The following is a 14,657-nucleotide window of genomic DNA, read 5'->3' on the forward strand; positions in this document are numbered from 1 at the left end:
ACAACGATTAATTGTCACACAAATAATTGTAATTTACGATTTATTGCGCACAGCTCTGCGTGTGAAGTCGTGCGATTTTGTGACCTGCGTTATGGAGGCGACGGGAGGTAACTGAATTCGATAGGCAACTGTGCTGTAACTCGACATACCCGGATGTGTGTCGTCAACGGCGCCCATGCGCAGTGACAGCGAAAACGTTGGTGCTAGAGTTAAACAGATTTGGCGAAAATGTGTTAAATTGAACAAAGGAGCTAATGGTCAATGCCTGTGTGTACATTTAAAGCCATTAGCAGTAACATGTGCCTCAGACATACAGACATCTCTAAAATTATAGGTAGATAACTTCATATATAAAAAAAAATAACATTAATAGTGGAAATAGCCGATCTACAAGCTCACAATGAAAATATTTGAAAATATATGCACATAACATGGAAACGATTAAACCGATTATGCAAAGTAATTGTGATTAGGCGATTGCGTACTAACTGTGACAGGCCTACACACCTGGAGTGGTTCTCTCCCAGTGTGACAGTGATGCGACAGATTCCATGGCAGGTCTCCATGTCTCCACTCTGCACTGCCTCTCTGAGCTGCTCCTGCAGGGCCAAGACCTGGGGCACCAGCTTTAGCAGGGTGTTCACGTACCTACACAAGAGGCACACACACAATTATGTAAATATACACACAGAACTGGCTGTTCAGAGAGGTTCATTCATTTCAAATGGACCGTGCCACCTAAACAGTGTTTTACAAGAAAGCAGAGGAGCGATGTGAAGCACAGCGGCGGCACATGTATTGTATTCTCTTATGACACCATCAGCTTTATTTCTCGCCTCCTTCAAATTGAATCTGCGCACACACACACACACACACACACACACACACACACACACACACACACACACACACACATTGTCCCGGGCAGCGCCTCCGCCTCCCCTTCTGCCCCTTTTTCCATAGTTATATGCAGAGCCTTACATTATGTACATACGGTAGCCTACTTTATCCACGGGATTCAGCATAATAACATTATAATTTGAAAATGAATAGATGTCTCTTCAAAAAAATGCATGGGAGCCGGTGCCCGGTGTAGGCTTTTTCCAATTGCGGTTCTTATATAATTCAGTGTTTTAGGCAAAGCGATGCATGCCTAATTATTATATTATGTTCATTCCACACACACACACACACACACACACAAGAACTGGGAGGCGGAGGCGTGGGGGGGTGCCACTGCACCTCTCCAGGACTGCTGCCTAAACCACTGCACCTCTCCAGGACTGCTGCCTAAACCACTGCACCTCTCCAGGACTGCTGCCTAAACCACTGCACCTCTCCAGGACTGCTGCCTAAACCACTGCACCTCTCCAGGACTGCTGCCTAAACCACTGCACCTCTCCAGGACTGCTGCCTAAACCACTGCACCTCTCCAGGACTGCTGCCTAAACCACTGCACCTCTCCAGGACTGCTGCCTAAACCACTGCACCTCTCCAGGACTGCTGCCTAAACCACTGCACCTCTCCAGGACTGCTGCCTAAACCACTGCACCTCTCCAGGACTGTCTCATCTGTTAATACTACAGCGCGCGCACACAGAGAGAGAGAGAGAGAGAGAGAGAGAGAGAGAGAGAGAGAAAGTTAGAGAGTGTGTGTGTGTGTGTGTGTGTGTGTGTGTGTGTGTGTGTGTGTGCGTGCGCGCGTGCGTGCGTGCGTGTGTGCGTGTGCCTGACACTGCCCGGCACTAACCTCAACTCAGGAGAAGTTTCCCTGTCATTCCTAATAAAGGCTAAACCAAAGGGTGGCATTTAGCAGTTTACAGTGTTTTCATATAGTTATGTCTGAATGCCACTAGGAGTCTTTGTGTGACATACGTACACATTTGTTCTTGAATTGGAAAAATAAGTTTACACTGCATATAACCACTATCCCATTCTGACCAGGCACCCATTTTGGTGTCAGCATCATGTTATGCTTTAGCTATTTAAAAATAGCAGATCTACAAGCTCATATCGCGCCACCGAGTGGCGCGATACGAGCTTGTAGGTCTGCTATTTTTTGAAAAATCGAAGAACGACTGACATTTTTAGAATCTGATCTCAGGTCAGAATGGGTTCATCAGACCAGTGTGTGTCCGGCGGAAACCTCGTATGAATCTGATCTCAGGTCAGAATGGGCTATTGTATGTGCATGCATGCGTGTGGGCGTGTCCGTCCCAGGGGACCATGCGTTATGCAGGTGGCCATCCATCATACTGATGTCGATAGCAGACCTGGCTGATGAATATTCATCGATGCCTCAAGGTTGTGTTCCTCATAATAAAAGGGATAAGTGTCTGAATATCGGTACAGGGACTAGAAGCAATTTTCTTTTTTTTATCTACCCAAACATTTGACCTGAGGGGGCTTTGTAATAGCGGCACTGGCGTTATATACATTATAAGACACACGTGGAATGGGAAATAGTGGGGGGGAAAGTCTTCATCCTATTCTGTATGGAAGTGGTAGGTGGTAGGGGGGGGGGGGAGGGGTTGTCTATACTTTAGAAGCCATGAACCCCGCCCATAAACTGGGTGGGGTTGGCAAAAGGGTTCTGATTGGAGTTTGCATGTTCTCTCCATGTCCCCTAGGCCTAGGGTAGTACCGTAATTTCCGGACTATAAGCCGCAGCTTTTTACCCATGATTTGAACCCTGCGGCTTATACAACAGTGCGGCTAATCTATGGATTTTTACAGCTAACGCAGAGCCATCTCAGGCTCTGAGCTAACGTAGCTGCGGCTTATAGTCCGGTGCGGCTTATAGTCCGGTGCGGCTTGTATATGGGATTTTCCCTAAATTTGGCTGGTGCGACTTATATTCAGGTGTGGCTTATAGTCCGGAAATTACGGTACCTGGTCTCTATACTGCCTCCCCCTGGTCAGCCTGATGGAGGTGAAAGGATCTGGTTGGAATTACGTGTTCCTACGTCCAACCAGGGAAACACCCCCTTGTCAGGTGAAAAGAAGCGGCTTGGACTACCTGCAACGCCTTCCTTTTGGGCGGTGCGTATTGTTAGTCCGACGTCCCAATAATCCGACAACCATAAATCTGACTACGCAATATTCCAACCATAAAGCCCCATACTAACCCTATCCCCAAACCGCGCACGGAAGCCACGTGACGGTCCAGTCTAAATCGGCCATGTAGTTGGACTAACGGGATGTCGGACTAACGCGTGGGCACTGGGCACCCCCTGGCATACAGCATAATGGTCCTTTCAAACGGGCTGCGATGAACGCAAGCATAAAAAGAACTAAACAGAATCCAGGTGAATCGTGGGCGTGTGCACGAAACGAGCACGCGCGCGACAATTTTACGGGACCTCGCCCACGTAAATACGCTTGCGTTGTTGCCCCTCGACTTCTCCGCGCGTACAGGAAAAGAAATGCAGGTCTCATTAAAAATGAACTATAGGCACATTACATCACTGCCTGTTTGAAAGGACCTTTAGGCTTAGTGTTAATTTATTTATTTGCTTTTCAGAGAAAATCTGACGGCTGTGCACATTACACGTCAGGCACCATACATTCTATCTGGTGTTTGAATGAGAGCAAATATGCGGTGCGCTGTAGCAATATTATATAGCCCATAGTCTGTGCGCTGTATGCAGACAATATAAATGTATCCTGATCGCTTCCACGGAAAAGAATATAGCATACCGCAGTCAACAAGAGAGCTCTACCCCCCTCTCGACGATCGGAAACGACACTTGGTCGGCTTTCGACAGTCGACACCTCACTACAATGTTCGACCCGTCACAACAGTGTACACAGACTACACAACAAGACAAACTCCTACCGCCGCCGACTTCGGGTTGGTGTGTTGCAGGCTTTAGGCCCGACAACAACAACAAGAAAAAGATAGAAAACCTCAGCCATTTAATTGTGCCATATGTTTTGCAGGTGAAAATCATCTCTCGCCGTGGCCCCAGACAGCAGTTTTGTTATTCTAATTTCCCATGGGCCCTCTTTTATGAGCCAAGCAGCCATGTCTGAGGTCTTGGGTGATAAAACAAAGTCCCTACTCAGCAGCCAGTGCTGATTCAGCCACCTTTACAGAGCTCTGCACCCTCCATCGTCAAACATACCTGGTGTGTGTGTGTGTGTGTGTGTGTGTGTGTGCGTGTGTGTGATGAGGGGATGATTGCATGTAGTGACAACTGTGTTTTTGTGCGCTCATACGGCAGGCCACACTCAAGAGCCTTTACATTTTTTATGTGCCGCTTTGGAGATGCAGGTCATGCATTTGATTTTGTGTGGCCGTGTGTGTGTGTTTCTGGTGAAACTAAAAGGGCATGCTGGGTTTGTAATGCATTAATTTTCCTCTCACAAGAGCTGGCATTCTACACATTCCATGGAGACCGTCTGCTGCAGCCTCCTTTCTCCCCTCTCCTTCTGCTAGCCACATTATCATTTCGATTACACTATTTTTTGCTTCCCCACTAATTTTTCCCTTCTTGTTCATGTTCTCCCTATATCCTAATCACCCCTTCACCTTTTCACACTTGTTTCAAACCCTTTCACCCCTTGTCTGCCCTCTCCCTTCCTCCGATCCCCTCTGCAATTACTGCAATGCTCCCAGACAGGGAAAATCCGTTGCCTGGCAACAGAATGCAGCTGGACCAATAGCATCCTCCCAAATGACTTGACTGTAATGTGTTTAAACAGAGGGGGGAGAGAGACGGGGAGGAGGGCTTTCATAGGGAAGCAGGAGAGAGAGAGAGAGAGAGAGAGAGAGAGAGAGAGATGAAACAAAGGTTGAAATATTTGTATGAAATTACAGAAAATGTATAGGTTTTTCTTAATAGGACCAACGAACAATTCCTGAGGGTAAACACATCCTCGCCCCTGCTGTATCTTCACTCAGACTCTCTCCTTGTTCAAAGGCACAGCAAAAGCTTACAGCCACATTAATAATATGCTCATAAATCAAACATGGCTACTGTGTCAAAAACACACGCACACACACTGTATGTCTCAGTTTCTGTACTAAAGAAAGGGTCATGGCTTATAGGAAGCACGCACACGCACACGCACACACACACACACACACACACACACACACACACACACACACACACACACACACACACGTGGTGATGGGGGATGTGTAAAAAACAAAGTCAGACACACACAATAGATCAGGAAAAAAATGCAGTTGAATTGAGAAGGCGTTTCCCGATAAATGTCATCCCTCGTTAGTAGACATTCTCCTCCAGGAATGCACTGAACAGTTACAGGAGCTGTGGATGACCTGCTGCCCCATTAACTCCTACTAGAATTTGGCCGGGCTGCGGCCGGTCTCACTAGTCTAGCGCCATGCCACACCATCCAGGTGGCCAGTATACTGTAGCAGGCTGTACTGTAGAAGGCTGTACTGTACCAGGCTGTACCGTACCGTTTTGTTCCGTACCTCACTGCACTGTACTGTACTATATTGTACCGTACCGTATCGTGCCGGTGAGGTTTGGTAGGAGAAGACGCGCACGTATATACGGGGGCACGCAGCTTTAATTAGTGTGGCAAGATTGTGTGGCGTGAATTCAGTTTTGGCGACACCCCGCCTGCCTGTGATTGGCCTACCGACACTGCCTGTCTTGACTGTCCTGCTGGACAGTCTGATGCGAGGTTACTCCGTGGTGGAAAATGATACAAGTAGTATGGTATGATACAAGAGAACGCTAACTTGTGCGTTTTAGTGCGTTTTATTTTTGTAGAAGAGGCAAACTAATATTGTTTATGCCGTTTGCTTTGATGGAATAATTGATTGAACATGCACGCCATAATATGATTTGGGTGTGTTTGTGTTGATTGTGTAAACTTGAAACATTATTGTACTAAAAAAAGATCTATTTTCCCTTCATCTTTATCCATTTTAGACAGTGAAATAGTATTAGTTTACTATAATTAGATTAATACACGATAATCAACACTAACACACCCAAATCAAATCATAGTACAACATACGCGTTATTCAATCAAAGCAAACGGCATAAACAATATTAGTTTGCCTCTTCTACAAAAATAAAACGTACAAGTTAGTTACAAGGCTGCATTATGTTGCGCGTGTCAAGCTGTCATTCTCTTGTAGCCCATTATTTATTTCTCAATCTCACCACGGAGTAACCTCGCGTCTCGGAGGACAGTCAAGACGGGCAGTGTCAGTAGACCAATCACAGGCAGGCGGGGCGTTACCATGCCTCAGCCATGCCTATGCTCGGACACAAACGGAATTCACGCATTGTGTGTAAGCTTCCTCTCACTTTCACACCTTTCCACCTCTCCATCACTGTGGCCCTGCCCGGTCTTCTGTTATTACCATTAAACACCCCCCCATCCTGGGGTTAATGGGTGAGTCAACTTGGAGCCCCACCCCCTCACCCTCCGACGTAGCCATGGAAACGCCAGTCAGCCGAGAAATGCTCTGCTCTTTCCCCCTGGCTGTCAACTCGCCCCGTATCAATCCCTCCCTCCCCCCTCTCTCACACTTGTTCAGTCCTCTCTTCCTCCAATGCCCTTCCAATGCCCGCTCTGTCTGTTGTCTCTCTGTGCCTTGCAGTTCGTTTCTCTCTCTCTCTCTCTCTCTCTCTCTCTCTCTCTATTATAATTATGTCTTTGTTGCCAATATTCTTCTCATCCTTCGTACTAGCTTTCATGACGTCTTATTATCTGTTGTGTGGGCACACAAACAAATGCAAAGCAATCAAGACACTTTCACACTCATTAATACCGAACAATACCCACTCAAGAACACAGAAGATTTTACACAAACACACTCTCACACACAAACAAGCATCACTGCAAACGGTATCGGCCAAAGGCCAGCACACACACACACCTTTGTGAGTCAGGCTGTGAGATGGCGTTGACTATGGCCTCCACCGCGGTGTCAAATAGCTCGGGATCGGGCAGAGCACTGAAACAGTCCTGCACCAGGCCCTCGCTCTCACTGAGGGGCACGTCCAGAAGCACCCAGGAGGACAGGCAGCGCAGCACGCGGGCCTTCACCGCCCCGGGGCTGTCCGCCCTTCGCAGCAGCTGTTGGAGCAAGGGACACACTGACCCCCACTCACGACCCAGAGCTCCACGCACCTAAACACAGGAAGGGAGGGACATCAAAACCAGGGTTAGATTACCTATGGTGGACGGCTGTGGTGGGTGGAAACAAACACAAGGGAAACGCATGAACGTTGTTTTAAATACAGCCAACATGTGACAACCAAAGAATATATATATATTGTGCTATTTCAGTTAAAACGGCTAGGGTTCATTTGCAACAAAATGAAACCCCTCTCACCCGTCCCTTGTACCCCCTCCAGGAAGGAGGGGGTCCCTAGTATGCATGATTCAATACTATGTCCGTCTCTAGACCGAGACCCGCCCTTGGTAAGAATCTCTTGTTTTGAACCAACCGGGTCGTCATCAGGTCTCAGAGACCGGATATATTTTGCACAAAGTTCTTAATTTGTCACTACAGTTTGATCTGCAGCACTGATTAATGTAATTTATTATTTGTATGTGTTATGAGTCTTGATGACAAAGTCAACATGTTTGATCAAAATAAACTTGAAACATTATTGTACTGTAAAAAGGCCTCATCCTTTTTAGTATAATAGTATTAGTTTACCATAATTAGTATAGTTTGGAATATATTTCATATATTTAATATACCATCATCAGGGTATTACTGATGATGGTATATTATGAATCCATAGACTAGCAGACAGTACACTTTGGTACATATAGTTCTAATTTAGAATTGCCAATTAGCCTGTATTTTATTAACAGAGTAAAAACTCACAGCCCCAGCGTAAATGCAGACCATCACTGTAATAGCACCCGACGAGGGCCTAAATAAATATGGAGATGGACACACGATAATCAACACACAAACACAAGCTGCCGGCAGCGGAGTCACAGGGCGTCGCCATCTTTGACTGTTTTTGACATTGACAACAACGAGCTCTGACCAATCAGAGGCAGCCGGGGCATTACCAAGGACTGTCTAGAGACGTACGTAGAATTGATTCATGCCCCTCGTACCCCCTCCAGAAACCCCTCACCTGTCCCTCGTACCCCCTCCAGAAACCCCTCACCTGTCCCTCGTACCCCCTCCATAAACCCCTCTCACCTGTCCCTCGTACCCCCTCCAGAAACCCCTCTCACCTGTCCCTCGTACCCCCTCCAGAAACCCTTCTCACCTGTCCCTCGTACCCCCTCCAGAAACCCTTCTCACCTGTCCCTCGTACCCCCTCCAGAAACCCCTCTCACCTGTCCCTCGTACCCCCTCCAGAAACCCTTCTCACCTGTCCCTCGTACCCCCTCCAGAAACCCTTCTCACCTGTCCCTCGTACCCCCTCCAGAAACCCTTCTCACCTGTCCCTCGTACCCCCTCCATAAACCCCTCTCACCTGTCCCTCGTACCCCCTCCAGAAACCCTTCTCACCTGTCCCTCGTACCCCCTCCATAAACCCCTCTCACCTGTCCCTCGTACCCCCTCCAGAAACCCCTCTCACCTGTCCCTTGTACCCCCTCCAGAAACCCTTCTCACCTGTCCCTCGTACCCCCTCCATAAACCCCTCTCACCTGTCCCTAGTACCCCCTCCAGAAACCCCTCTCACCTGTCCCTCGTACCACCTCCAGAAACCCCTCTCACCTGTCCCTCGTACCCCCTCCAGAAACCCCTCTCACCTGTCCCTAGTACCCCCTCCAGAAACCCCTCTCACCTGTCCCTCGTACCCCCTCCAGAAACCCCTCTCACCTGTCCCTCGTACCCCCTCCATAAACCCCTCTCACCTGTCCCTCGTACCCCCTCCAGAAACCCCTCTCACCTGTCCCTCGTACCCCCTCCAGAAACCCCTCTCACCTGTCCCTTGTACCCCCTCCAGAAACCCTTCTCACCTGTCCCTCGTACCCCCTCCATAAACCCCTCTCACCTGTCCCTAGTACCCCCTCCAGAAACCCCTCTCACCTGTCCCTCGTACCACCTCCAGAAACCCCTCTCACCTGTCCCTCGTACCCCCTCCAGAAACCCCTCTCACCTGTCCCTAGTACCCCCTCCAGAAACCCCTCTCACCTGTCCCTCGTACCCCCTCCAGAAACCCCTCTCACCTGTCCCTCGTACCCCCTCCATAAACCCCTCTCACCTGTCCCTCGTACCCCCTCCAGAAACCCCTCTCACCTGTCCCTCGTACCCCCTCCAGAAACCCCTCTCACCTGTCCCTCGTACCCCCTCCAGGAAGAAACCCCTCTCACCTGTCCCTCGTACCCCCTCCATAAACCCCTCTCACCTGTCCCTCGTCCCCCCTCCAGAAACCCCCCTCACCTGTCCCTCGTACCCCCTCCAGAAACCCCTCTCACCTGTCCCTCGTACCCCCTCCAGAAACCCCTCTCACCTGTCCCTTGCGATATTGTGGCAGGCGGCTGGTCTGGAACTCCTCCGGTAGAACGGTGAGCAGCTCCAGCAGTGCCAGGCAGCGTGCGCGGCCATCCGCCCCTCCCCCTTCCTCCTGGAACACTCGCACCATCTCCGTCACGGCGCCAGGCCAGGACTCGGGCATGGTGTTGAGCGCCAGCGAGGCCAGGGCCACGCACAGCCGAGTCAGCACCATCTTGGAGCCCGAGGAGAAGCAGGCAATCTGAGCAAACAGCTGGGTCTTCAGAGACTCATACTGCTCTGTGGGGATGTCCGACCAGTAGCGGGAGATCTTTGTGTGGAGTGCACTGGCGCCGAAGTACTGGATCTCTGGGACCTATGGGAATTGAGGTATTAGACACAGACAAGGGGGGGGATGCTTTTTGCATTCAAGAATGTGTGTTTGTGTGTACATGTCGTACTGTACCTTATCTGGGCTGAGCAGTGCCCAACAGAACTGCCAAGCCTGAGGCGAGACCTGAGCCTGCATCAGCCATTTCTGGGCCAAGTTCTTGTTCTCTATATTGGGATCATAGTACAGCTGGTGGAGGGCCTAAGAGGAGAACAACGAAATAAAACGGAGAAGGTGAAGAAAAATAACAACAGAAGTTATCTAACGTGGTTTACCATAATTGCATCAAGTCTTTGGACATGGGTGGGAAATTAACACAAGTAAAATTTAGGTACATATATATTTTACTGTGGATGGTAAGGTAATATATGCTACCAGTCACTTTGGCAAGTAAGCAGCATTAAAGGACCACTTCACCACTTTTCAACCTATCGTCGTATAATTGGTCCTCACTAATGATCATGATAAAATAGCACAAATATGTTCTACTCGGTCTGTGTCTCATAGGAGGGCTGTAGGGAATCCAAGCTAATAGAAACAGCAGGCTTTCTATTCCTGAAAAGTTGCAAAGCGATAATGGAAGCCATCGTTCTCACAACTCACAATAATAAAAATCGAAATATCTTTAACACGTTGGATCCGTATGACGAGTATACCGGTCCTATAAATGAATGACGCTGGGTACGGATGACGAGCAGGCTCGTCTTGAGGCATTTGATATCGCTATAACATTGCCTCGATGTATTTCAATTTTGAAACCACTCCGGTTGCTATGCACGGTTGCCAGGGCCCCGTCCGCACTGATATCGTTTCTCAATAGCTTCTGTTTTAGGCCACGCCTTTGCACGCTTTTTGTTGCACGTGGTGCACGTGGTGACGGTGTTGAATTATATGAAGATAGGTTGAAAAGTGGTGACCCCATTGGACGAATTATTTTATACATATATATATATATATATATATATATATATATATATATATATATATTATTATATATTATTATATATTATTATATATATATATAACATTTGGGGACCAGCCAAAATAATTTCGGGACCCCCTGAGGGGTCGTGACCCCCAGGTTGAGAACCCCTGGTCCATAGAGGGTCCTCATATGGAGAAGTGAATGAGGGACAGAAAGTCTGGACAATACATTTTAAATTCTGGCATGCATTTTTAACTCCTTTCGTAATTTTACGTTATTTGTAAAGCGCACCGTTATATTATTGTTTTTATTAATGTAAAAAAATCGATTACATATTGGTGCTCCTTAGATTTTGGTGGGTGCTCCTAAATGTTTTCTGGTGCTCTTTAACCCATTTTTTTATGATCAGTACTTTATTTTAGATTTTTTTACAAACACATAAAACATAAGACCTACAATACAAACACAAGCAACAACAGCAGAGTACGTATTCATGGATAGACAATTAAGATAGATAAGATAAACAAAAAAAAGGAAAAAAAAAAAGGAAAAATCAAATTAAAATGTGAAAATAGTTTACATTATTTACACGACCAAACGCAGCATCATCAACCGTATCATAATGTGTAGTAATACAATAAACAATCAAGAGGGCATTGCCTGACCATGGATCACACCAAGGGACCTGCAACATGACTGAGGAACACGTCCCACTTCAGATCATATTTATCCAACTGATTATTCATCTTAAAGGATAACCTCTCCAAAGCAGCCACAGTACCGAGCTGAGTGAACCATACTGTACATGTGCTGGAGGTAAAACCTCAGACTTCCATTCCTTAACAATGATCTTCCTGCCCACCATTAATGCCGTTTGAATCCAGTCAGCTAGAGGTTCAGGGAGGTGTTTTAGTGGCGATGGATCACCCAGAATAAAGAGAGCCGGTGTACAAGTAATATCCTGGTTTGTGATTTGCATTATATTCTCATGAATAGCACACCATAGCGTCTGTACCCTAGGGCACTCCCATAATACATGAATAAGTGTACCACGGTCCTCATCACACCTCCAGCAAACCGGGCTATCTCTGAGCTTAGCCTTGAACAATCTTCTCGGAGTCCAGTAGACTCTATTCATTATTTTAAATTGAACTAATCTGGTTCTAAGTTCACGGGACATATTCTTTGAGTTCCGTAGAATCATCTTCCATTCACCGTCAGTAAAGGATTGATTTAAATCGACCTCCCAAACTCTTTACACTTGAGGGCTGACCTTGGTGTGCTATCATAATTGAATATGTTGACGCCTCATGCCCAGTTCCAAATATTGATAACACTGTTTTCAAAAGGTCAAACTCTGTCGGCATATTGGGGTGAGCTCTTACATTTGTCAATAGTAAATGCCGAATTTGAAGATATTTCCAGAAGTGATTACGTGGAAGACCATATTGATCAGCAAGTTCTGTGAAACTTTTAAATGTATCTCCCTCATACAAATCTTTCAGAGCCAGAATACCTCTTTCTACCCATAGATTCCAAATGAATGGTCTTCTATCAATAAGGAGTTTGGGATTCCTCTTTAACCCATTTTGACCTGGGAACGATTCTTATTGCACTGTTGAGTAAACACATGATCTACTGCCATGAAACAGCCTTTTCACAGCGTCTGGAGTACCACCGGTATTTCCCTTGGGAATCTGTGCAAAACAGCACATATGCACGCACGCACGCGCGCACACACACACACACACACACACACAGTGCAAGTCTTCTAAATCCTGACAGTTTTCTGAAATACCCTATGTTTCTATATCAGTGGTTCTCAAACACTTTCATGTCAAGGACCCCCAAGATTATATGTAATTGGCCGCCGACCCCCATCTGAAAATATGTACAGTAGTTCCAGGTACCTCCCAGAGGCAAAGATTTGAGTTCACTGTGAAAGAATAGATATTCAAAGATTTGCGCCACATTTTCAAGATTTTTCAAAAATAGCAGACCTCATCTCATGGAGAAACTGACACACCGTCTGAGACTGCAGGAATAACTAATGGACAAATGGTCCAAATGGACAACATTTAAGACTGAACAGAAAGAATAAGGGTATGGGGGAATGAGGAACAGTAAATACCTAGGAATATGTGATGTAACATGCAGATTTTTATACGCAATGTCGACTTTATTTTATTTATTTATTTTCATGTTTGTACTGTATGTGTGTTGCTATTGTTTTCTGTTTTTTTTTGTTCAAAATATTAATAGAAATTAAATAAATAGCAGACCTACAAGCTTGTAGCGCGGCACTCGGCGCCACACTACGAGCTTGTAGATCTGCTATTTTTCAATAGCTAAAGTATAACATAACGCTTATTTGCTTAAAACACCAAAAGAAGTTCTCGCCCCAAAATGGGTTCATTTTGAAATTGGTAGCTACAAAGTAAAAAATGTTAATTTCGAGCCCTACCGAGTTCCTGACAAATATCTGTGAGTGTGAAACACTAATTGTCTTCACATAATTGAGACACATTACTGTTGATTATCTGTACAAATAGATCTACTATCTGCACATTATTACTGACAGCTCAGCTCAGTGGCCTTGTCGTTAAAGAGTGTCTGCCCTGTGATTTGGGAGGTCGAGGTTCAATCCCCGGCTGAATCATAACAAAGCCCATTCAAATAATTGGTAACCAATGCTTTCCTGCTTGGCACAACAGCATCAAGGGTTGGATGGGGGATAAGGCCCAACATACTAGCAGACATGTCCAGAGATCTATCTAGCCATGTGACAAATTGCTCATTCATTTAACAGTTCCGCTTTGGTTCAAAGCCGACAGCTTTGAACCAAAGCTGTCGGCTTTGGTTTCTTCCAGTTAGGGCTGTCCCCGACTAAGGATTTGTATAGTCGACTGATAGATGAATAAAATTGCTGTTAGTCGACTAATAGTCGACTGAGCAAAAAATTGCCCCAAAAAAGGGTATATAAAAATACAATATTTACAAAAATATACAAAAATATTGTATTATTCCAGGTCTGTGGGGGACATAAACACATTTGAACATTCTGACTGTTCAAATCTTTTTTTTTAACAACTGAGAGGCTTGTCATTAGCCAGATGTAACACAGCAGGTGAGATTGAGATTCTGGAGTCTATCAGGCCAGCGCACTGTGCGATTCAAGTCACAGGTAGTGGCACATTGCCACACAGGCAGACACACTCCACATGCACATTGGAGATTTGAACAGTCAGAATGTTCAAATGTGTTTATGTCCCCCACAGACCTAGTGGAATAATACAATATTTTTGTATATTTTTGTAAATATTGTATTTTTATATACAATTTTTTGGGGATTTTTTTTTTTTTATGAACATTGACTAAGAGGTAGTCAGTCGACTGAGACCCGTTCCGATCGATTAGTCGACTATTCGACTAATCGAGGTCAGCCAAGTACACCTGGAAGAAAAAAAAGGCTTCATAAAATATAGCAAAAGCTGATTGGTTGGAAAGAATCAATCAAGAGCCTAGCCTATATCCACTTCCTTTAAGTGATTCCGGTTCCTTAACGATTCTCTCTTAACTGTCCGATTCCTTAACGGTTACCTTTAACAATTCCTATAGCGTATTGGATTGCATTCATTTCAGTATGGTATGAAAGTCAACTCAGAGAGGTTAAAACTAGCTTGAGATGGGCAACAACGTAATGGGCAAGCAGTGCAGTGACCTTACATCAAGTCTGGTCGAAGCGAGGGAACATGCCCTCTCCTACAAAAAAGGATAATGGACCCTGGCTGTGTTTGCGGGTACAGCTGATCTACTAGCTACGATCTTGTAGATCTGCCATTTTAACTATTTTTGAACACTTTTAGAAATGTTCAGCGTAGCTATATTTAGACATGCCCAAAATAGGGACGCCGGGTTTAAAGTCGA

The 14,657-nt window shown here is 46.0% G+C and overlaps 1 protein-coding gene across 2 annotated transcripts in view; it reads right to left on the minus strand.

Moving 5' to 3' along the window:
• Positions 1–14,657, minus strand: part of LOC310859783 (importin-13-like) — a 52,408-nt gene that overhangs the window by 20,818 nt on the left and 16,933 nt on the right. For both annotated transcript variants that reach the window (XM_083766520.1, XM_083766521.1), the window contains exons 3-6: positions 9,881–10,006; positions 9,434–9,790; positions 6,877–7,130; positions 508–648 (exon numbers count right to left, since the gene is read on the minus strand). In XM_083766520.1, the coding sequence (XP_083622646.1) occupies positions 508–648; positions 6,877–7,130; positions 9,434–9,790; positions 9,881–10,006 (878 nt within the window). The remainder of the gene's footprint in view (positions 1–507; positions 649–6,876; positions 7,131–9,433; positions 9,791–9,880; positions 10,007–14,657) is intronic.

This window comes from Protomyctophum parallelum (genome assembly GCF_964188405.1).
Source record: "Protomyctophum parallelum genome assembly, chromosome: 6".
Classification (NCBI taxonomy): domain Eukaryota; kingdom Metazoa; phylum Chordata; class Actinopteri; order Myctophiformes; family Myctophidae; genus Protomyctophum; species Protomyctophum parallelum.